General features: G+C 46.4%; 1 protein-coding gene across 1 annotated transcript in view; it reads right to left on the minus strand.

Annotated features, from left to right (window-relative positions):
• LOC111767147 (C-type lectin domain family 4 member F-like) overlaps nt 1-23,606 on the minus strand; it is a 33,252-nt gene extending 9,646 nt beyond the window's left edge. The window contains exon 1 of the mRNA XM_058278800.2: nt 23,265-23,606. Within this exon, the coding sequence (XP_058134783.1) occupies nt 23,265-23,287 (23 nt within the window). The 5' untranslated portion in view covers nt 23,288-23,606. The remainder of the gene's footprint in view (nt 1-23,264) is intronic.
• Nucleotides 23,607-25,658: the final 2,052 nt, after the last annotated feature.

A 25,658-nucleotide genomic window follows, 5' to 3' on the forward strand; every position in this document is an offset into this window, starting at 1 on the left:
CAGTATGAAAGAAAGTACAGCCTACCCTGGAGTGGTGCCACCCACACACACAGAGAGCTGACACAACAAGATGATGCAACAAAAAGAAACAGAGATTCCTAGTGCTGCTGATAAAGACAGAACCTGGTCACAGAAGAACAGGTAGTGAATCAACACAGAGACAGACAACTGGGAAGGTGAAGGGGGGCGGGGAGAAGGGGAAATAAATAAATAAAATAAATCTTGAAAAAAAAAAGGAACTTCACTCCAAACTTCACACCTTTACACAAACACTAACTCAAAATGAAAATTTGACCTAAACTTTAAAATCTTTAGAAGAAAATGGGAGAATATCTTCATGACCTTGGGTAAGGCAAGCAGACTGAGAGAAGATATTTGCAAATCACACATTTGATGAAGGACTTGTGTCTAGAATACATAAAGAACTCTCAATATTCAACAAAATAACACACCCATTTTTTAATTAGACAAGAGTTTGAACAGATAAATCTTTTTTCGATGAAGTATTTAACTACATGAAATAAAATGCTCAAAATCATTAGTAATTAGAGAAATGCAAACTAAAACTACTGTGAGATATCACTACATACCTACTTATTAGCCTGGCTGAAATGAAAAAGACCCATCACCCCAAGTGTTGAAAAGGATGTGAAGGAGAAGGAAATCTCATCTCCGTGGGTGGCACTATAAATCCTACAACCGCTTTGCAACTTGGCAGTTTCTTAAAAAGTTAAACATGCACATACCCTGTGACCCAGCCATTCTACTCCTAGATGTTTACCCATGATAAAATAAATATTATTCAATAAAAGGACTTATAGATGAATGTCCACAGCAGCTTTATTTCAAATCAAAAACTGGAAAAAACCCAAATCCCATCAACAGCTAATTGGGTAACTCGTGGCGTAGCCATAAAATGGAACACTACTCAGCAATAAAAAGAAATGAGCTCCTGTGCATGCCACGGCATGGGGGAAACTCAGGATAGTTATGCTGAGTGGAAGAAGCCAGAGGAGAAAAAAAAAGAGTATGTCCAGTCGATCCCTTATATGTTTATAAGGAGAAAATGCAAACTAATACACAGAGACAGAAAGTAGAGTCGTAGTTGCCTGGGGAGGAGGGAAAACGGAGCAGAGGGATTACAAAGGGTTACAAACTTTGGTGGGGGGAGGGCAGGTGGTGAATGTGTTCAGGATCTTGACTGTGGTGATGGTTTCATGGGTGTACACGTATCAAAACAGGTTGTGCACTTTATGTGCACTTTGTGATGCACATTACACTTAATATACCTACACTGAAAGAAAAAAGATGATGCCCTCCTCTAAAGAGCTCAGACCCACTGAGGGGCCTGGGGATGGCAGGGGAGAGGCTTGTCCTGGGTTCTGGGCCTCCTGACACTGGCTCCCTTCCCGCCCTCCCTCCCTCCACTGTGGCTACTCACTGTCTGGTTCCACAGGTGGTGGCCAGGTGGTGTCTCCCAGGTGGGACTGAAACTCCTGGAATGAGGAATCTGCCCGAGGTTGTTGAACTGAAAGACCCCACTCCTGGGTCAACACCACCTCTCACCTGGGGCCTGGGGACAGGGTGCACACACTCTAGCAGTCTGTAGAATTGAAAGACCCCACTCCTGGGTCAACACCATGTCTCACCTGGGGCCTGGGGACAGGTGCACACACCCCCTAGCGGTTGGATTCCAGAAGGGGGGAGTTGGCTCCAAGCCCCTCTCAGGGTCTTCCCTCATGAGCTTTGGTTCTGGAGAGAAGCCTCCCCCCTTGGATGGTGGCCTCTGTCTGCTCCCAGGGAGCATCTGGCCCAGACCTGGGGCTGGAGGTGGAGTGCCCCTCTGGGTGCATTCGGGGTCCCTAGAGGGCTTTGTGCAGGACGAGGAGGAAGAGCCATTGGGGTTCAGATGAGCGAGGGGCTCACCCACAAGGAGAGCCATGAGGGGGGAGAGCACGGCCACCACCGCCAAAACCAGCGTGGCCTCAACTCGCCTCCTCATCTTGGGGCCACAGAAACCACTGCCGCGGGGCCCATCCCTGCGGGAGAAGCCAGTGTCCAGGATGAGCGTGCGCTCCGTGCTCCTGCCCCCTCAGTCTCCCTGTCTGTCCTGTGGGTGAGAACAACGGCCGTGCTTATCACACAGGGATTCTGGAGAAGAAGGAGGAGCACCTGAGACAAGAGGGGCACCTGGGGCATTGTAGCATCACACAGCCAGGTAGTCCAGCTGGGAGCACAGCACCCAGAAATGGAGGAGGATGGCGGGGGCGGGGGAACCCACAGAAGAGGAGTTCTGCAAGCCTGTCAGAGGGAAGGATGGAGCAAACGAACAAACAGGAACAAAGTGGCTTCATGGGTCCTGCCCACAGCAAGCTCACACCCTGTGGGGCTGCCACCACCCCACACCCTGGCACGGGGTCCCTGGATCCTGAGAAAGAGCCTCTGCCTCAGAGTGTCAGCCCTAGAGCCTCCCTGCTGGAGGTCACAATGCCCCCTGGGCTGTGAGATGGGCCGGGCCTGCAGCACTAGTTTAAGAATAAAGCGTGTTCAGGGAAACCCGCTAAGGGTGGAGAGTGAGCGAGTCCCAGGACCCTGAGGTATGCAGCTGTGATTTAAAACCAGGTCCATCAAGTTGACAGTTCACCCCCTTCCTCTTACCAGAGTGTCATCCCCAAGGGAATGGGTCTGGGGACTGGGTGTGTGTTTCAGGGTCCTCGGCCTGACCCTGTTTATTCTTCAGGCCAGAAGAGCAACAAGCCGAGCTCTGGCCTGCCAGTGAGGGGCTCAGAGAAATGGCAGCAGGCTGGGGACACCCCAAACCATGGAACGGGCTTGTGAAGCTCTTGTCTACAGCCCTTTTATCTGGTGGTGAATCTAAGCAGGCATATTCTGAAGAGCAGTAGTTCCACTGGCAGAGACTTTCAGGGCAAAAGGAGCACAAAACTCAGCACTGTGGGTGAACCAGGGGGTACGCCTACATCGTCCCTTGACCGTCCCCCACCCACTGGAGAGGGCACCCACTGCACTGTAGTAGAGAAGCACTAGGAAGTCTTTGTTAAAAACTCCAAGTCACCTACACCCAGATGGAAAACCCCCTCCCCCACTCACTACCTTATAAAGCCTGTAGGGTGTTTAATGACTCAGCCTCAGGTTGTTTATCTGCAAAGTGGAGGACACCAACCCTGTAGCTTTTTTGTGGTGAACAATGTAATGGACACATAGAAATACCTCACCAAGCATTGCACACTTAGAAAGTAATCAATAAATGGCACTGATGACTAAAATGGACACACACTTTTCTACTCAAGCACTGTGCCACCAACCCTTCAAACTTTTCCAGCTGAGCTAATGTTATAGTGGCCAAGAATCTGTAGTTGATGACACTTGAAACGTAGAGTGAGGTGAATCATTTTTCTGTCAGGCACGCCAGAGGCCCTGGGCTACCAGCACCTCATTTCTCTGGAGCGTGACACCTCGCCCCCCTCTTTCCCAGCTCTAAAGTCCTGGAACTTTGATGACCTTGCCCCTGGAGGACACAGGCCCTAGAAGAACCGGCTCCCCCTGGGAACCATGCAGCCAAGATCCTTATTTATACTGATCCCCTTCCACCCCAGAGTGGTAAAGTGGGCAGTGGGCATAGCCAACTAACAGAACACAAGGACCGCACAAGGATATATGAAAATATTTAATTTAAATCATAGTACTGCAAACTAAAATAGAAACTAGATGCCATTTTGTGTCTACCAAGCTGGCAACATTTTTAAAATCATACCCAACACTGGGGAGAGAATGAAAAGGGAACAGTCTTCTTCCTATAAGAGGGTATATCAATTGTTATGTCTTTCTAGAAAGCAATTGGGCAACTTGTATCAAAAAAAAAAAAAAATCAGATGAGCGTACATGTTCCATGTCCCCGTAATTTTTCACTTCTAGCATTTTATTCTAAGGCAGCAATCTAACATGCACACGTGGATGTTCCAGTAAAGAGCTGCAGGTGACACATATGCCCAGCAAGGTACTGGATAAGTTACAGTCCATCTACATGACAGACTATGCAATCAAAAGCTGTTCTTTGAAGGAAAACCTTAAGAATGAAGAAATGCTCTCGATAATCTTATGTGAAAAAAAATTAAAGATGTATGGGATATTACACTTTTACACACAACTAGAGGGAAAAAAGCCTAGAAGGATACACAGAAATGGTTTGGGGGTAGTTCCATCTCAGTTATGTGTCTCAGGTCCCTCTTTAGTCATGTCCATACTTTCCAGGTGATTTAATTTTGTTATAAAGAATGAACGTCACTAATTTAAAAGCCATGGCTAAAACCAGGGCCGGGTTTCTGAAGAAAATTTCTTCAGAGTGATAAGGCCCACTTAGCACAAAATATTAGATCTGAATCTCGTTTTAGAGGTACCAAGTCAGATAACAGGATTCTTTTCATCAAGGGTCTAGTGCCTGGTCAAAGCAGGCGGCCCCAGCCTTGCAATTTTCCCCACTTCCCCTCAAGTCTGCTCCTCTTCACAAGCCTTTCTCCTCACACCTTTTCCCAAAGGCAAGCTCCTGGTTCGCTCCCAGGCCACGTTTCTAAAGGGCCTGGGGTCTTCAGGAACAGCTCCCAGCAGAACTTCTCCAAGCCCGGCCCCAAAGGCACGCACCCCTCCCTGGGCCACCGGGATGCGCCCCTGCAGCACCAAACCCAAAGACTGCAGAGGCGGGAATGAGACCAGATTTGACCTGCCAGCGAGGGTAAACCAGACCCAGGTGGCACTCGAGGAGAAAGACGCGACAATAAAAGCTACCAGTAGATGCCGCTCAACAGCAGCCCATGGAGCACTGCGTTCAGTCAATGACCGCGAGCACCCACAGGGGGTGGAGGGGAGCCTGGTGCACGCAGGCGCGTGCGCTCCTTACTCAAAGGAACCGTCCGCGGTTCTCCTCCCACCGGGATTTGCTTTGAGACTGAGATGCGGAGAAAAGGTGGAAGGGGGCGTCCTTTGCCACCTGAGCACTGTACCAGCACACACGGCCGGGAAACTGAGGCTCCGCTTACCTGCACTAATGATCTTTAAAAGCACCTTTCGGCGGGAGATATTTTTGCAGCCGTCGCGAGCCTCAGCTGTGCTCACCCCGGAACCGGTTCCCGCGCAAGCCCAGGTGGTGAGGAGGCCACTCGCGTGGCGGGCAAAACCAGCCCTGCGACGGTAGGGGCTCCAAAGCCACCGTCACACCCCGCCAACCAGGCGCACGAGGGGGACCTCAGGAGCTCTGAAGCCGCGGGGAGAGGCCGCCCGGGGAGGCTGAGAGGGCAGGGCCAGCCCGCCCGCGGGAAGGGGTCGGGGGCGGCGGAGCAGCGATGGCCCTGGACGCCCGCGCTCCTTGGCCTTGGCCCCGCGCCGCTGCTCCAGCGCCAACTGCACGTCCTGGGTCGCCGAGTAGTCGCCGAGGGCAGACGCCTGAGCCTGCAGATGGCAGCCAGCTGGGCAGCGGCCCGAACTGCTCCAGCAGCACGTCCTCCAGCACCTCGGCCAGAGGCCGGGCCCGCCCGCCTTGAATCCCCCCCCCCCCCCCCCCCCCGCTCGGGGCGGGGCCCGCCCCCCACAGCCTCTGCCCTGCTGGGTCAGAAGAGAGGCCGGGCTCATGGAAAATTGGGCAGCTTGGGTTAAGGGCAGAAATCCGTGTTTTTGTTTTTGTTTTTTAAGATTTTTATTTATTTATTTTATTTATTTATCTATTACCCTCCTTGCGGCTTGTTCCATTCTTTTGCTGTCTCCACTCCGTGGCCATTCACTGCGCGTCTTTTGTTTTTTCTGTATCTGCTTGTCTCCCTCCGCTGCTCCTCTTGCTGGCCCAGCTCTCTGCAGCCCCCAGGCAGGCAGCTCTCCTCGCACAGGCCAGCTCGCCCTCACACGGAGGCCCTGATGGACATGAACCCGAGGACTCCCATATGGTAGGCGGGAGCCCAACTAGTTGAGCCACAGCCGCTTCCCAGCTTTGCCTTTTTCTATGTCTTCCTAGCTGCTTGAGAGGGAAATGAGAAGACCTTGAGGCAGGTGTCATTTTAAACAGAGTTCCCCTAGGAGGGACTTTAAATGGTACTTTTTTTTTTTCATTTAAAGCTAAGAAAGGGAGAATTAAGCAGGCAGCAAGAAGTAACACCCTGAGAAGCAGATTTGATTCAACTGATAGAGCATCCGCCTCCCATATGGGAGGTCCAGGGTTCAAACCCAGGGCCTCCTGACCCATGTGGTCAGCTGGCTCACACGCAGTGCTGATGTGTGCAAGGAGTGTCGTGCCACACAGGGATGTCCCCCGCGTAGGGGAGTCCCACGCAAAGGAGTGCACCTCTCAAAGAGAGCTGACCCACGCGAAAATAGTGCAGCCTACCCAGGAATGGCACCATACACACAGAGAGCTGATGCAACAAAATGATGCAACAAAAAGAGACACAGTTTCCCAGTGCCAGAGGATAATGCAAGCACACTCAGAAAAACACACAGCCAATGGATAAAGAGAGCAGACAATGAGGGTGTGGCTAAATCACTGTGGTTGAGGGAAATAAACCCCCATTTGGCTAAGTCACTGTGGTTGTGTTTCTGCTTCAGGTAGCTGGATGCAATCTTTAACCAACATAGAGTGTTAGACAAAAATTACCCTGTTCAATATGTTTGGCAATTAATGGGGTAAACACAAATCTTCATTAGAGGACCTCTGCAAGCCTTTTTATCTGAGATGCTCAGTGACAGTCCAAGAGAAGGGTACAGTGTTGCCCAATTTCTTTTGACTATGGAAGCTTTTATTTCACATTACCTTTCTAGGGACCAGTGTCCTACCAAATATATTTTGGGGAACAGTGTTTTGGGTGCTTTGTCCAGCTTTCTCTCCTGGGCCCAGTGAAACAACATGTCTTTGTAGGACATAAGCATAAGTTCTTAGTAAAAGTTTTAATGTAAAACTTGATCGCAGACTCTTAAAATCATTTTAACTTTTTCCAGCCCAGGGATAAGAACTTGGGTCAGCACCAAGGTCTGGTTGCCCAGAGAGCCTGTCTCTTCCCCACCCATCTCCTCTGCCAAATCTTATTCTTTCTTTCTCTTTACCGTGAAAAAAAAATAACATCTTAAATTCTGATATTAAACAAGGGAGAAATTGACATTAAAAGAAAAGCCCTGAAGAGGCACTTTTCAGAAACCCTGCATTTGGCATTAGTTACCTGCCTGGCCTGGGGTCAGAGCCCTGGGCCTTGGTGCACTGAAAGTTCTAAATGAGAGGACTGATTCTTTAGATAGGGCTGTGTTAGAAATTACTAACACAAAAATGAGTGTAACTCTCTCTTACCCTTAAGAGAAACTTACATATAGCTTTAGGTAAATTATTCACATTATAAAAGATGTCTTTAAGAACAAATTTACTAAAGATTTCCTTTAAGTAAACAGCATCAAGTATTTCCTTAACCTGCTCTTCTCCGACCTAAACCCAAGTGTCTTTAAACTTTCTTCATACGAACTAGTTGCTACCTGCTTGACCATTTAGGATGCTTATTCCTGAGCCCCTGGCATTTCTCATCACCTTTACAAGCATGATGACTTACAAAGAGCACAATAGTCTCAGAATGGCTGAACACAAAAGAAAATTATGATAGAAGAGGAAAACAATATTGGAGCTTGAATGTCATTTCTCAGTATATCCCACAAGTTACAGAATATGCAGTGATGTAATGAGAAATAAAAGAATCACTGCTTTTTGCAAGTAGACAGTGTCTTAGGAGGGTGCATTACAATACTGTAATTAGACATAAATACTTTTGATGTCTTAAATGCATACAGATCTTGTCAAAAAATGGTTTGAGGAAGCCACAGTGAGTATAAATTCTAACAGGCACACAATTTGGATATTTGCCTGTGAGCATTTTCAATGTAATTTGCATTTAGCAAGGACACAGATGACTTAAAATATGATACTGGCTCTCTAATCTCAAAGTATATCAATAACACTAGTGACTATTTTATTTTTAACAAAGGAGAAAAAGAAACCAAAAGAATGAATTGGGGTTAAGTCATAAACCATAGGTAGGTGTTATCTAGTTATAAGTTAAAATTTATTCTTTATAGAACCCACAAATATTTATTGCCTGTGTGTCCATGTTTCTCACACAAAAGAGATTAATAATAGCATCTAGTTCATGGGGTTTTTATTATTAGACTTTAAATGTATATAAATTTTAAAAATCTATCATTAGCAAACAGCTGAACATTTGGAAGTAATCAACGTCTGCCACTGCTGTGATTATGGAGCAAGTGGAAACACCAGGGGTATGTTTGGGTCACTGAGACAACAAAACTTACTGATGGATTGGATGGTAGAGTGAAGGAAAGAGAGAAACCAAGGACAACACCAAGATTTTGGCTTGAGTGACTGGGATGCTGAGGTAAGGAAAATGCAGAGAGAAGGAGCTATGAAGAAAGAAGCCAGGAGCTCTAACTGGGACTTGTTCATCTGGTTCTGAGATGCCGACAGGATGTCCATGTGAATATGTAAAGGAGGCAGTTGGACATAAAACTCTGCAGCCTCACAAACTCAAAGTAGGATCTAAGGATCAGCAGCAGCAACTGGGAGCTTCTTAGAAATGCAGAATTCTATTAAAACTTGACAACCCATGGACTAGAGTTCTTGGGAGATAGATCGTGTACTATTAGCATACAAAGGGAGTCTAATGCCAGATTAAATGAGCTCTCCCAGACAGACGCTGTAGTGAAAGTAAGTGACCCTGGGCAGAGTCATTGGCCTTCCCACACCTACAGGTCTAGAGAAAGAGAAGGGAACCACAAAGATGATCAACAACCAGTGAGGCCAAGGGAAAACCAGGAGAATGAGGTACCCCAGAAGGCAAGAGACCTGAATGTTTCAAGAAGTGGTCAATTATGTTAAATGCTGCTGATGGCGTGAGTAAGGAAAAAACAGAAAAGAGGTCATTAGACATGGCAATGTAGGGGTCATCAATGACCTTAACAAGAGCAGGGGATAGAAGCCCAAGAGCAGACAGCAGGAAGAGCAATTCAGACAGTGAACAAGGGCAACTCTTTCAAGGAGTTGTGTTGGGAAGATAGAGAAATGGGACCATAGCTGGAATTATGTAGGTAAGCAATATTAGAATATGGCTCAATGCCAATGGGAAAATTACAAGAGAGAGAGGGATGGGAAGAGGGAGGGCAAGAGGAATGGAACTGATGCAGGAAGGAGCAGGACCAAGTCCTGGAGTAGTGTTTGAGAAGGTGACAAAGAAGGGGCCCAGAGCCCAGGAGGAACGATAGCCTCTGATAGAAGGCAGGCCACCTGACCCAAAGCAAGAGGTGGGAAAGCAGGTACAGATGCAGGGAGGCTGGTAGATTTAGCAGAAGAAGATAAGGGAGCACCTGGCTCATTGCTCTAATATTTCTTAATCATGTCAAAGGCAAGAATATCAGCAGGGAGAGAGGAAATGGGAAGGGAAAGAGATTTGGAGAAGAAGGATTAGTCCTTTAGGAGAGTGTGAACAACCTCAGAAAAGCCAGGAAGTTTGGGGTATTCAGATTCTGGGCATGGATATTATTTTTCAATCCATGTTATCCTCTATCATGTTTCATTCCTCAGGAAGTGTTCTGTTCCAAGGCATACATCCACAAATCACTAGAAAATACAGCATCTTCCCATCAATCCTCATTATTCCTATAATTATTTTATTACATTCAAGGTCACCATGAGAACAGAGCTGGACAAGGGAGTCATCTTGGAGCCACAGCAAGATGATGATGAGAAAGGATAGATGCCTTCAGTCATTGCCATGAGATTTATGGCTGAGGCTGGAAGGATACAGGAATTAGTGACATGAGAACAGATGCCTCAAGAAAGGGAGTTTTTCTCCTCTTCTTACAGTTCACAAGAACTGCTAGGAGGTCCTTCATGAGACTGATACTTTGACAAACAATACCAGATACTGTTAATTGCTTTTAATAGAGTTTTGAATGATCCCAAACTCAATAATGCCTTCTTGGGTACCTTCATTTCTGCTTGGAAACCAATCTCATTGAACAATCATGTAATGCTGTGCAGCACCCCCTAATCCAGCTATGTAAAGCCCATTTACGTGATCCAAAATTCAAGCCTCTCAAGCCAGGCTCAACATGGCACCTTTCCCTACAAGCACTGTCCTGTGGCAACTGGCTCAACTCCCACATCCCACATGCCCTAGAACCGGGACAAGGGTACATAACCTCCTTGGACCTTACAGCCACTTCCATCCTCTTCTCCTTCAAAAACCCCCATCATCTTGGAAGCACCCATCCTCAAACTTGAACTCCCATCACCCCTCCTTCTTCCACAGCAGCCTCAGCCCCGCCTCCCCGTGGTCATATTTCCTAGATCTTGCCATCACCAAGAAGATCTCCACTTCCAAAGTCTGGATTTTGACATCCTACTTTCCCTGACCAACCCCTTCCAGCCCATGTACTCTGGCTGCTCCACTCCAGCAATTCTCCCATGCCTGAGAAACTTCCTACTCTTTCCCTTTTCTCCGCACAACCTCCACTCTTCACATCCCTCCTCATCTAACTTAAATCAAGCAGTCCTTGTAAAACACCTCTAATTCCTCTACTCCTCTCTCCCTCCACTCTTCCCACACCACAGAGTCCTCAGCTTGGTTAATCCAACATCAACTTGCTCCCCGTCTGCATCTGAGCAGTTGGCACTTGCATACAACTGTGCTGACTGACTCACTTCAAAATTACCTCTATCCACTTCAGAGGATTTCTCATTGCCATACAATCTGCCCTTCCCTGGTATAGACACTTCAGGAGGACCATTTTCCACCTTCTCACCTCCTCCTCAAATCTCATCACCCTCCTTATCCCCACTCAGCCCATGATGTCATCTCAAATCACATCATGAAAATGGCTGCAGTTGGCCACACTACCTAATCCTCTGACCCAATCCCACCAACCCACCTGAGTCAACTCAATGCTACCTCCCCAGAGAGGCCTTCCCTGGCCACCCTGCTAAAGCACCCTCCTGTAATCACTCCTTCATGTTACCTGAATATTTCTTTTTAACAGGGGTCAGTGATTAGCATGTTGCTTTGTTTGCACAAGTAGCATCTGCCTCCCTACTCCTGGCATCCAACACTGCCCCCCTCCCCCCCACCACTGGGAATAGTAACTGCACATAGGGGGTGTTTAGGAAGCTGTCTCCTTAAACCATACACAAGTGCCTGCTATACGTGATACTTTACTCATTGTTGCTAGTATATCTCAATTTTTAAAAGTTTTCATGGATATGCTTTATGGGATCTTTCTTTACCCTTCCCAAGAGAATTAACTGTAGGGCTTCTATCTGGGCCAAGTTTATTTTTGTTTAAGAAACACTTAAATAAAACTTTGTTTTTGACATTTTGCTTTTCAGCACATTAATAGGTGTTACCCTGCATGTACAGTGGCAAGGCAATCTCGTCCATTCCTTCCTCAGTGTCTACATCCTTTTTTTCTGAATTTGACTTCTGAAAAGTTTTAGATCACAGTAAAGTCATATATACAATATAGGAACACCTGTATACCAAACATCAAACCTTTTTCCCACTTCCCCAGCAATGATTTTATGATATTTTTCATTTTTAAATACCACAACTTATTTTTTACTTTCAGTGTTTCTAAATTATTATATATTCTATTTCTAAATGAAACCTGTCAATGCTATTTCATTTTCCTGGTAATTGAATTTGGCAATATATTAGGCTTCATTTTTGAGGAAGTTTTTGACTACAGAGGGGTTCAACTGTGGCACAGGAGGAGTGCTGAAGTGGGTTGTCATTGGTGGGGGATGCATGGGTGGAAGGGAGTTCTTCAGGGCATGCATATAGGGTATAGATATGTTCAGATATTCACTGGGTCTTGTCATAGTGGATAGAGTTATACATGACAACTAAGGGACTGCTGAGTTTCCATCCTGGGGAGCTCTGTTGCATTCCCCTGGGGAAGAACACCAATCCCCCAAGTGCAAGGACAAAGACAGTGAAGAATGGTCCAGTGATGGGTCCTTGATACTGATGACTATGCTTATGAGCCTGTGTGCTTGAAATTTCAACTAGGCCTAGAGCTGCAGGGTGCCTAAGAATTACCTCCTGAGAGCCTCCATGTTGCTCAAATGTGGCCATTCTCTAAGCCAAATTCAGTATGTAAAGGCAGGACCTTCCCCCAAGTGTGGGACAGGACTCCTGGGGATGAGCCTCCCTGGCACTGAGGGATTACTACCATCACCAGCCTGTGATCCAACTAGAGAAACACCTTGACTAAAAGGGGGAAATGGTAAAGAGAAATGAGTTTATATGGCTAAGAGACTTCAAAATTAGTCAGGAGGTCATCAGAGGGGTCACGCTTATGCACATCTGAGCAGGATCCCAGAGACAGTCAAGGAAAATACAACCCCAGGAAGTGGTGCTCCTGAGAGCTATGAGACACACAGGTTCTGTGGTCATAACAGATGACTCCATAGAGTTCACTGCCTTGCCAGTGGGTCCTTCTGCAATTTGTGCTCCTGATTGTGATGGAGTTCGACTCAGATGTATCCTCTCTACACATGCCTCATTTGTCACTTTACTGAACCTCTGACTTGCGCTGGGGTTTATGTATATACAGGAGACTTGAATCTCTGAACTGTCCATGTGCCAGCTGGGCCCTGAGCCTCAGCAGAGTTGCAACAGCTGCTCTCCAGTTCACTGGACGTACCTAGGTCCACTGATGGGCAGGTGAGAATGGTCAACCACAACACCAGGGAACTGAGAGTGTCTACAACTGCAAGGAGGAGAATCACATCCATCAGCCATGTGGGGTCTAAGTCTCCTCTTGATTTAGAGGTGGAGTGGGCATCACCATCCCAGGGTCCACAAGATGGAAGAATATGGATTAGAGTGGACTTGCAGGTATTCTACTGTAGAACTGTTGTGACACTAGCAATGGAAGAAATTGTACCATTGATGTGGAGACGGTGGCCACGGGAGTTACTGAGGACAGGGAGAGGCAGGAAGAGGTGTGATATGGGGCATTGGGACTTGAAGTTGTTCTGAATGATATTGCAGGGAAAGATGCAGTACACTGTTTATCCTGCCATGACCCACTGGATGAACTGGGGAAGAGTGTGAACTACAATGCAAACTATGATCCATGAGCTGTGGCAGTGCTCCAGGGTGTATTCACCAAATGCAACGAATGGGCGTTACTGATGAAAGGGGATGTTGACGTGGGGGGAGCAGGATTGGGGTGTCGGGAGTGGGATATATGGGAACCTCATGTTTTTTAATGTAACATTTTGTGTGATCTATTTCTCCATTAAAAAAAAAGAATAAAAATATTTTTTAAAAATATATAAATAAATAAAACCATCCCTCAAAAGACAAAAAATTTACAGTGGGAGCGGGTGTGGCTTAGGCACTTGAGCCCCTGCCTCTCACATGGGAGGTCCTGGGGCTCCCAGTGCCTCCTGTAAAATACGAAAACAAACAACAAGCATAACAAATTAAAAAAAAAACAACTCAGGGGAGACAATGTGGCTCAGTGGTTGACCACCAGCTTTCGACATGTGAGGTCTGAGGTCCAATCCCTGGCCCAAAATTTACAGAAAAAAAAAAAACAAAAACAAAATTTACTAAACTAAAGGTATAAAGTTCACAAATCAGAATAAGAAAAAAAAAAAAAGGAATCAATATTATAGCTCATTTCCCTTCCTCCCTCCCTTTCTCCCTCTTCCCACTCTCCCTGAGGAAATAGCCCCCTCATTATGCAAACCACAGAATCCTCCAGAGAAGAACTCCAGAAGCAGCCTGAGCAGGACTCAGATGACCCAGCTCCCGCCTTCATCCCCTGAGCAACACCTTTTCTTTGGCCTCTCTCCTCCACTCCCCCATGATGGCCTCCAGGGCTGCACCTGCTCGCATTCTCAGACTAAGGACACAAACACCCTTCCCCTGTCTGCTGACATTTAAAACACCAACAGACAACTAAGAAGAGATATTGTGGAATGAAGCCCATGAAAAGATGCTCAGCATCATTCAGCATAGGGAAATGCAAATTAAAAATTTGCCCCACACCAAAGTGATTTAATTTGTAAAAGACAAAAACAACTAGAATTCTCATACATTGCTGATGGGGATGAAAAATGGTACGTTTTGGAAAGAGTTTGGCAGTGCCTTATAACGTTATATATACACAAAAGACAGCCCGCTGCAATCCCATTCCTAGGTATTGATCCAAGAGAACTGGAATCTTACATCCACACAAATCTTTATGCCAATTTACACTGCAGCTCTAGTGATAATTGTCAACCACTGGAAACAACTCCAAATGTCCTTCAATGATGAGTGGTTAAATAAACTGTAGTGTATCCATACGTAATCCATACATATGGATCCATCATTTATATGTAGTACACCCAATAGGTAATGTAGTACATCCATAGTAATCTAGATGAATCTCAAGCATTGTCCTCAGTGAAAGCAGACAGACCCAAAAGCATACACTAGATGATTACATTATATGCCTTTCTGGAGAAGATGAAACTCTAGGGACCGGTGGCTGCCAGGGGCTGGGGGTGGAGGGAGAGGATCCACGACAAAGGGGCACAGGGGAGCTGTTCTATGTCTTAACATTGGTGGAGGTCATATGACTGCGTTTGTCAAAATTAATAAGACTATACATCTAAAAAAACGTGGATTGTGCTGTATGTATATCTCAATAAGCTTGCCTTAAATAAGTAAGCAAATAGAAAAGCAGTCGATTTTTTTTCCTCAGGAAAGAACAAAATGATAACATGATTTTTCTGGGCTTACATCCACCTGTGCATAAATCTCTATGGGAAGCAGAAGTGGCTCACGCAATTGGGCTCCCATCTACCATATAGGAGGTCCAGGGTTCGATACCCAGGGCCTCCTAGTGAAGGCAAGCTGGCCCCTGTGGTGAGCTGGCCCATGTGGAGAGCTGGCCTGTGCAGGAGTGCCAGCCAAGGTGGAAAGCTGACGCAGCAACATCACGCAACAAAAAGAGACACAGAGGAGAGACACTAAGAGACTCAGTAAACCAGGGAGCTGAGGTGGTACAAGAGAATAATCGCCTCTCTCCCACTCCAGAAGGCTCCACGATCGGTTCCTGGAGCCACCTAATGAGAATACAAACAGACACAGAAGAACCACAGCAAAGGGACAGGGAGAGCAGACAATGGAGGGAGGGGGGAGAAAGAAATACATCTTCAAAATAAACAAACTATGAACCCAATTTGCAACAGTAAAGGAAAAGCTCTTTTGCATAAACTGGAGCTAAGGATTTGTTTCATTACATTGTCAAGTTAATTACTACTTCTTGCATGTCGCACTTGCAGGATCCATAGATTTTTATCCCATTATAAATTGACTAAATAGATTTGTCCTTTAACAATATTCTCTAGGTATTTTCATTTTGTGTTTGAAGTTAATTTTTAACATCATGGTTCAGGAGGAAAGTCTCTCATTTCAAGAAGACAGCAGACAATGCAAAACAGACATTTTTGCAGCTCCATGGATTTTCTTCCATAATGGAAAGTTTTTAATTATGGAAACTTTTGAACCTATGAAAAATTAGAGAGAATACTATAATGAATCCCCAAGTACCAATCATCCAGTTTCAGATTGGTTGGAGTGTGCCAGTTTAGATGATAATTCATCTCTAATTTATCACTCCCCCCAAAAATATTCTTTTGAAACAAATCCTAGACATTTCATTTTCATCTATAAATACTTTTTAAAAGGATTTTAATTCTTTGACATCCTTAATCTTGATGTCTTCAATTCAGAACCAAAAAAAAATTCAAGTTTCAAAACAACATTTTGACAGTCTATAACTTAAAAAGAATTTTAAATATATATATTTATATATCAGGATATATATATCCTGATATATATATCCTGATATATATATATATCAGGATCCCAAAGTCCATCTTTGGTCTTAGTGAACATTGCTAAAGTTGAAAAATTAGGCAACTTAGATGGAAACAGAGACAACCGAAGTTTCTCATGCATAAAAACTCCAGACTTACTTTCTGAACACACATCCCTTCTAGTCCAGGTGAAAACAGGCAGCTGCCGCTCCCCATCATATGTGAGTTCACTGAGACAATTCCTTAGTCTCCTGGTCTAAATCAAGTGTTGGAAACCCTGACCAATATCTTCCAAAGCACTCAGGCAACAGCTACCTTCCAGGCTCCCAGGAGAAGTTCTCAGTTTCTCATTGCTCATTTTTACCCTATTCCCTCTTAGAGGACTAGCCAAACTTATTTTTACTTTGCCCCCTTCTACTCTGCTGGAGTCTCTGAAGAGAAATAATTGAACTTGTTAAGAGTTTCATGTAAACCAAATGTCATTAACCTTTGAGTGGAAGGTTGAAGAAGGTGGGTCAAAGTGTCTAGACTATTCCAGATCAGAGAATGTGCTGGAGCTGACTTGACAGGTACTGCTGCGATTAGAAGACATTCATAACAGAGAAAAGTTAACTTCTGCTAGGCCTTGAATTTAAATCATGGCCATGCCAAAGGTCTGTTTTATCGCTATGCATGTCTCGATTAAAAATTAATGCCCCAGGCTTCCAATTCAAGATGGCAGGCCTATTCCACCGATCCCTTACGTCTTCTGACCCTAGACCCCACAAAACTGGTCATAAGGAAAAAGAAATATATAATCCTGTGATAACAATGAAGAATTGGATCATCACTAATGGAGATGTTTCTGGAGAGTGAAAAGCAGATGGTAGGCTGGTGACCAATGTTTGAGCAGCCTCAGTTTAGATTTCAGACAAAGGATGCTGAGCCAAGGAGGCAGTTCATCTGTCTGGCAGAGCCCTGAAGATGTCTGGAACTTCAGGTCTCCTAGGGAGCAGACCAGCCCCCTGTCACACCCCGTCCCACTCCAGGGGCCTACAGTTAGGCACTGGCTGAGTGGTCTTCTCTAGAGGAGCAGCACACCCTGCAGGGGGAGAACCAGAGCAGCTCGGTGGTCAATGGTGCCCCAGCCTACAGCCCTTCTAGTCAGTCACTCAGGGCACCCGAGTCTAAAACCCATTTGAACTTCACCCCGTAAAGCTTTCCACTTAGTGACTGAAGGGATGAGAGACTGGAGCCCCTGAGAAGGACATGAAATCCTAGCAAGCACGTTATTTATCAGGCAGTGAACAGTATCAACCTAGTCAGATAATGAACTGTTTTCGGCTTTTAGAATCACCCACAGACAAAGCACAGAAACTCAGCCGTGCTTATGAAACAGAGTGAACACCTTCTCAATTCTGATGATGGAAAAGAAATAAAAGTACAGCTAGCAGGAAGGAACAAGCAGGCAAGGAGACGGATCAAAATTAAGCTCAGAAATTGCAGTATTTGCATATTATTTTGAGACATTGAGTTAACTATAGCAGAATGAAAAACATAGATAAAATAGGATGCCTGTAAATAAGGGATTGGGGGAAACGGACTTTGGCCCAGTGGTTAGGGCGTCCCTCTACCACATAGGAGGTCTAGTTCAAAACCCGGGCCTCCTTGACCTGTGTGGGCTGGCCCATGCGCAGTGCTGATGCACGCAGGGAGTGCCGCTCCACACAGGGGTGTCCCCCACGTAGAAGAGCCCCACGCGCAAGGAGTGCGCCCCATAAGGAGAGCCGCCCAGCGTGAAAGAAAGTGCAGCCTGCCCAGGAATGGCGCTGCCCACACTTCCCGTGCCGCTGATGACAACAGAAGCGGACAAAGAAACAAGACGCAGCAAAAAGACACAGAAAACAGACAAGCGGGGGAGGGGAGGGGAATTAAATAAATAAAAATAAATCTTTAAAAAAAAATAAGGGATTGGGGTGGGGCAGTGATTGTTATTTGTCATTAGAATTGTTCAGTCCTATTGATTAACTGTGCACATGCATCAACTTAAAAATAAAAATTGGGGGACAGGAGAAGAAAATGCCATCTTTTAAGCAATAAGAGAAAGGAAATCTCACAGTACAGTAGGGACAGCATGAAACGGGTTAAGCTGGACACTGCATAACTGTGGTAACAGATGGAGCTAATTTAGGACTCAAATGAGGGTGTTGGAGGGATCCAAGAGAAAGGTGGTGGTAAGCGGGAAGGAAAATAAATTCTAAATAAAGGAATAGTGAAACAATCAGTACAGATGCTCTGCCATCTAACACAAGGAAAGGAAGAAAGAATTGAACCCGCCTTCACTTTTCCTGTGTCTTTTCACCATGGATTTTGAAGAGTAAAAGTCAAGAGATTGTTATGTGAGCTCCTTGCTGTGTAGAGAAAGCAAACACGACAGAACTCATACTCGATAAAGTAACATGGGCATAAAATCGTGCCTGCTGTTCAATGAAGTTCTGTCTTCATAAAGTCGCCATGTATTTCAAAGTTTAATGGGCTATGGTGTGGACCATTGACCACGAGGTGCAGCGGTGCTCAGAGATGTACTCACCAAGTACAATGAATGTCTCATGATGATGGAGGAGGTTGTTGTTATGGGGGAAGGATTGGGGTGAGGGCAGTGGGGGTATATGGGGACCTCATATTTTTTTAATGTAGTATTAAAAAAATAAATAAAGTCAAAAAAATACCCATTAAATATATTAATGTTTTTTAAAAAGTTTAATAAGCTCACTTGTTCAAGAAAAATACTTCGGTGACAAATGTAATTCTATTGACTTTTCCTTAAGATGATTTGCATTTGAGCACAAGCATTTAACTACCCCTTCCAAAATTCCACAGAAAATTGCCAAAGGAATATAAAGATAGGAATAAACTTGCCTCACTTCTTGTTATCAGGAGGGCAGCATCCACGTGAGAGAAACTGTGAGAATCGACAACTGCAACATCGGATTTTCCCACCCAGGAATGTATTCTATTTCTTGAGTAAATATTGGCACTTTATATCTTCAGTGAAAACTGGCCATTCTGTCAAGCTTTTCACACATGCTAGGATACGATAATGCATGGTGTTACAGTTTCAGGTCTCTGCTCCCCTTCACTCTGCATGCCATTTCCAATATTGATTTTTTTCTTTTTTGTCTTAAACACATTTGCCAGAAGTTTCTCTATTTTATTGGTTTTCCAAAAGAAGCAACTTGGAGGACAAAAAGTGGGGAGAAAGCACGTGAGACAGCGGAAGGAACCCGAGGAAGGCGGGAGGCTGGCTGCACACGGTCGGGAAGGACAATGAGCCTCAGTCTGTGCCCAGGGCAGAGCGTGAAGGAAGAGGTAACGCAGGAGAGGTGGGTGAGGAGCTGGAGTTTTATCTGGAGGGGAGGGGAGGGACAGATTAGATTTTTTTTCAGGAAGACCACTCTGGAGGGAGGGAGGTCAGGCTAGAAGCAGGCAGGAGAACTGGTCTGCTCTGGAGCTGCTCTCTACCAGCCATCCCTGCCTCAAGCTTGTCTAAAACTGGCCACTGTCCTGCACAGCCTCTTTCCCTCAGCTGTGCTGTTGCATCAGCCACAGTCAGACCAGCTGAGCTGAGGGAACCAGCAAAGGGCTCCGAATGCTTATGATGAATTTGATAAAAGTAGTCATCATGCAGCAGTTAAAGTCATAACCCTGAGCAAGACAAACTACAATTCCGGTTTCATGATGTTTCAAAGAAACAAGTCTGATCTACAGAGCACAAAACTACAAATGCAAGGAAATGATGACCATAAAAGGCAGGCAGGTGGAGGCTTGAAAACAGGAACTCAGTTACATGCACGCCCATGTTCACAGCGGCATTATTCACCACAGCCAACAGGGGGAGCCAGTGTCCAAAGATGAACAGAGACCCGAGCTCCAGCCCTACAAGCTATTATTCAACCATAAGAAGTAGTGGCGCTGCCACATGCCACAACGTGAATGAACCTTGAAATCATTACGCTCACTGAAATAGGCCAGGCACAAAAGGACAGATATTGCATGGTTCCATTTAAATGAAATATCTGGAATAAGCGAATGCATAGAGACAAATTTAATTTAAGCTGACCAGGAGCTGAGGGGAAGGGGCAATGGGAATTACTACTTAATGGGTAAAGAATTTGTTTGGGCTGATGAAAAGGTTTTGGAAATGTTGGTAGATATGGGGGGTATGATACTGTAAATATAATTAATGCCACTGAATTATACACCTTAAAATGTATGATGTACTTAATGCAGTAAAAATGACCTTAAAATGGCAAAATTTATATTACATGTTACCACAAAAAAAGACAAAAAGGTAGTCTAGTGTTTCACCTTGTAATACTCTGAGCTGTACATGTTTCGTGCATTTTTCTATGTATATTATACCATACATTTTAAATTTTTTTAAAGAAAATAGGCATTAGAAGAGAAAAATCTTTTGTGGACTTTCGTATACTGATTTTACAGATATTGCCAACAAACTTCTTTTCTGTAATACAAAACGCCAGAAGAGGAAAAAAAAAAATTGCAGATGCAAAGGTTTAGATGAAGAATTATATGTCTCAAGATAATGGTATTACTGTGTGAGAATAATATAAAGTTTATACACATGCAAGAACTAAGAAAATGTCCCACTTTTCCTGAAAAAAAAAATGCAATTAATCAAAGAATTAGTAAAAAAAAAAAAAAAAGATTAAGCATCGGATATGGACTGAGTGCTGTAGCCCATATAAAACTCAGTCTAAATAGCAGCTGATAATACGGTTATGAAACATAAATATGTCAAAAATAATTCTGGAAAGCAAAAGCATATACTGCTTAAAAAAAACAAAAACAAAAAACCTGGGTCTAGGAGTCGAGAAGGGGTAGTGGATTTGGCCCAATGGATAGGGTGTCCAGCCACCACACAGGAGGTCCAAGGTTCAAACCCAGGCCTCCTGACCCATGTGGTGAGCTGGCACACATGCAGTGCTGATGCCCACAAGGAGTGCCGTGCCACACAGGGGTGCCCTTCACGTAGGGGAGCCCCACGTGCTAGGAGCGCACCCCGTAAGGAGAGCCGCCCAGTGCAAAACAAAGCACAGCCTGCCCAAGAATGGTGCCGCACACATGGAGAGCTGACACAGCAAGATGACACAACCAAAAGGAACAGAGACTCACGGTGGCGATGGTAACGATAGAAGTGGTCACAGAAGAACACACAGGGAATTGACACAGAGAGCAGACAACTGGGGGGAGGGGGAGAAGGGGAGAAAAAGAAATAAAAAACAAAATCTTTACAAAAAAATAGTTGAGGATTGCTAGTTCCAGTACTATGGTAATTCTTACAGCAAATTTTTTTAAAAGATATATTTATTTATTTATTCCCCCCTGCCCCCCGTTGTGTGTTCTCTGTGTCTATTTGCTGCGTCGTCTTTGTTCGCTTCTGTGTTTCTTTTTGTTGTGTCAGCTCTCCATGTGTGGGGCGCCATTTCTGGGCAGGCTGTACTTTCTTTCGCACTGGGCGGCTCTCCTTCCGGGGTGCACTCCGTGCACGTGGGGCTCTCCTACGTGTGGGACACCCCTGCGTGGCAGGGCACTCTTTGCCCACTTCAGCACTGTGCATGGGCCAGCTCCACACGGGTCAAGGAGGCCCTGGGGTTTGAACAGCGGACCTCCTATGTGGTAGACGGACGCCCTAACCACTGGGCCAAGTCTGCCACCCTCTTACAGCAAATTTGCTCCAAGCCTAGAAACTACATGTGGTATGTCATTTCAGTCATTTGTGTGTATTGTGTATGTGACAAGCCCTTTCTGAGAGAGCTACGCAACCTAGTATCTAAGAACCAATGTAGATTTATGGATTTTGGACCAGAGATGGTCTCTCTTCAGAGGTTTTCCAAATATGTAGACATCCTAGTAGACACTTTGCTTTTACTTGTGCCCTATTTGGAGGGGAAATGGAGACTGGGGGCAGTGAGGAGGGCTGGGCAAGATCCTGGTCAAGCATTGAGAAGAGTCTGCTCACATTACAAAAACGAAGGCAAGGCATCATAAAGTAAAACTATTAACGAATAACTTATACCCCTTTAAAAAATCTCTAGTATTCATTATTTATATGCTAGTGGGAAGAGATACTTCCAAGTCTGAAATTCCACAATTAGTTTCTTTACCTATATCACTTCAAATGTCGACCAAATACTTTCCCTTAAAACAATTTCAAAATCCCATAATGGGAACACTTCATGCTGCACAAGTTAAACATTTCATATCCTCCAACCTGAGAAGAGCTGAGTGCACCCCCACTGCATTTGCTTCTGTCGGGAGGCCAGACCAGCCCTCCTTAGGGGTTAGTCAGAAGACACAGGATGTCCATTTATAAAACTGACATTTGGTTTCTCTTATTTATTAGACTCATTTGAGTTAGTTAAATCTTAGACAACAAACTGCAAGAGGAGGGAGGAGTGGGTGTAAAGAAACAGATGGGTAATAGCCATGTTGTAGATAAACGAGAGTTTTTGGAAGAATTAGATAGGATGTGGGCTGGAGTTTTTTCATTTTTAAGGGATGGAGATTAGGGGAGAGAAGAAAAAAGGCAAGACAGTAGGCCAGACCAGAGCGCCTGCTCAGCACCCTAAAGCTGCCTGCCCTTCCCATCCCCCTCCTACCCACACCCCCAACACCAGGTACTGAGGTCTGGATATGAAAACCAGCAGACGTGGACCCGGACTCCCCGCTGCCTCCGTGGATGGAGGAGGGGAGGCAGGCAGGGAAACCGAGGAAAGGAGATGGAAGCTGAGATGAACAGACCGTCAAGGCCTCCTCAGGGACCGTGGTTATTTTTGTTTCCCCTCCAAAGGGGTTGAGTTGCACAAAAATTCAAACCCACCCGGGCCAGGTCACCTGCCAGCTCCCTTTATCAAAATGCTGGTGGCTGCAGACCTCACACCTGCTCACCTGCAGCTGCAACCGCGCTGCGGACGCATGCCGGGCCCCAAGGGAGCGCGCCCAGGGCGGCGGCCAAGCAGGAAGACAGGGAACCCAGAGGAAAGCCCCGCCTGACAGACCTCGTTCTCCTGACAAACCGGCCCACAGCCCCCCATGCGGAGACCAGCGCCTGGCAGGCCCGATTTCCGAAAAAGCCTCCAATGTTACACCAACAGAAATCGGTAGGTGTGAAATACATACCCAGCCACTAGGAAGGGCTGCAGCGCAGATGCCAACAAAAACAGACAGGGCATTCCTCCATCTGCACCCCGCAGCTCTGGGAAGGGGAGGGATGCTGGAAGGCTCGGGAATTCCATGAAAATTAACAAAACCAAGGCAAGCCTAAGGGTCTTACCTCCTGCGCGGCATCGCAGCCATCTCTGGTCTTCGCTGTAGGATTCTCCTCAAAGTCAGCTGAATAAATCCACCAGCTAACCTGCAGGACAATATTTCCTACCCCTCCTGCTGTCCCGCGCTGGTCAGAGCGCCCGAAAGGTTTTCTCTACCCACATCTGCCTGAAATCCCCCAGCCATTCGCTGCTTCTTCGGGTCAGTGGGGATCACAGACAACAGAGGCTGCTGCTCCTTGACAAAGTTTTCCTTCCAGCGCCTCCCTTACAGCGCTGCCATCAGAACTAAATCCATCTCCCACCCCGGGCTGCGAGGAAACGCGCTCCTCCCCGTGCGCGCTGACAGCAGCCCGCGCCCCGGCGCCCGCACAGCCCCCTCTAGCGGCCGCGGGGCGGGCGCCGGGAGGGCGGCGGCTGCAGTGCCCGCCCCGCGCTGCCGCAGTCCCGGGCCCCCGCGGGCAGCTCCCCTGTTCTCACGCCCACCTTCACCCACTAGGGAGCCCTCACAGCAGCCGAGAGCTAATAGCAGTAACTTACCAGCGGGAAATCTGAATCCTCCCTGGGGTGAGAAATGAAGCTGCACTTAGAATGTTTTTGTCCAGGAAGTAGGTACATCTTCCCCTGAGAAGTAACGCTGTTAGTGATTTTCATAGGAACTTTGGACCGTTTAAGTTTAAAGCCAAGATTACCCCTATACTAATTCTGATTCCATTTTCAACTAGGACAAAACTCTTTGTCTTGCTGAGCCCTCTGGGGTTATGGGACTTGTCCAGCTCCCTAAATTCTAGTTACTAACTCGCCTCACCCCTTCATCCTCGGTGACCTCCCACTCCTCAGGAAAAGGTGTGTAGTGAGGAGGAAACTGGATGCGGTCCCAGGACACCTGCTTGCAGTCTGAGTCCTGCCATTAATTCGCTGTGTGACCTTGATAAAGCCAGGACCTCTCTGGGTCTCATCTTCAACCGGAAAATTATAATGTACCTAAAAAGGCAGCTTCGGGGTCTAATACTTGCTGGCAGTGTTTCTCAAGAGTGCCCTCGAGGAGCAGGACATCAGTGGGTACCTTGGATGTTAGACCCCCAGGCCCTCTACCAGCTCCTCATATTCCCCTCAGTCAACATTCCCTCTAAGTGGCTGGAAGGCTGTGTCTGCAGGGCAAGCCCCTGTCACGGCCCCCAGATCGTCGTCCCCCAAGGACCTGAACCACCACAGCCCTCAGACCCCACCATGGGACCAGCCCAGCTCAGTCTCTGGAGGTTAGCCCAGGAACTGAAGTTTGGAAACAAGCAGCCCACGTGACCCCTTTGCACACTGACCAAGAGAACCCACCACAAGGGCCCCAGAACCACCAGCAGGCGGTCCCTGGCCAGTGCCAGGGAAAGCTCCTTCCTGCTCTAGCGTCCTCACGTCCACTCCTGCTCTAGCATCCTCATGTCCACTCCTCTTCACCCCCCACCCAGGGCTTCCCATTCATTCCCATTCCTTCTCCAGAAGCACTTAGTCCACAAGCCCTTGCCCATTCTGCTGTCAAAACCTGCTAGAAGAGTCAGGCAATCTCGGCTCCCCCCTGAGGCTCCCATCTGTGCAAAGCTATGAGGTGACGTGTCTGAGACCCTTCAGGGGGCTGTGGCACTGTTAGTGCCAGCGAGCAACAGCAGGGGGAAGGCAGGGCCCAGGAAGCACAGGTAATCAAAGCCCAATCACAAAATGAGCCCCTAAATGAGGAGTTTTCATTTAGTCCAGAAATACCAGGTCTGAGACTGCATGGCCACATGCCTTCAGATGCCCTCCCTGATGCATGCAGGGCTCAAGTCACAAGCCGCTGATGGCTCCTGGTGTTTTTCTGAGGCTTTCCCTGCATTTCTACTCATTTAACCCACACAAGAGCTCTGAGGAGGGTACTATTATTCCCATTTTTCAGGGGAAGAATCTGTGGACAGAGGTTTGGTAACTCATCCAAGGTCACACTAGTGGGTGGCCCAGCCAGGATTCACTCAGGGGCCCTGGTTCCAGAGCATTCCATGGCATGGCCTCTCAGAGACAAGAGCAAAGCTGCTCTAGGTTATCTCATTTCTACATGCTGCTGTGTTTCAGATTTAAGGCTGCTACCCTAAGATTTTATTAAATGTGATTTTTTAACAAAGCAGTGTAACACACTGGCAACACCACACTTTTCTATAAAGGAAAATGAGGGGACAAAGGGGGGCGGGGGTGGAGGAGGGAATAACTGTCCTCTAACAGAACCAGGTATAAAAAAAACTGCATCCAGGGACGCCGATGTGGCTCAAGTGATAAGACCACTGCCTACCATACAGGAGGACCCAGGTTCACTCCCTGGGACCTCCTGGTGAAAAGAGAAAGCGTGCCTGCGGCCGGCCGAGTGCCTGCCCTACTGGGTC

The sequence above is a fragment of the Dasypus novemcinctus genome, chromosome 17 (genome assembly GCF_030445035.2).
Source record: "Dasypus novemcinctus isolate mDasNov1 chromosome 17, mDasNov1.1.hap2, whole genome shotgun sequence".
Classification (NCBI taxonomy): Eukaryota; Metazoa; Chordata; class Mammalia; order Cingulata; family Dasypodidae; genus Dasypus; species Dasypus novemcinctus.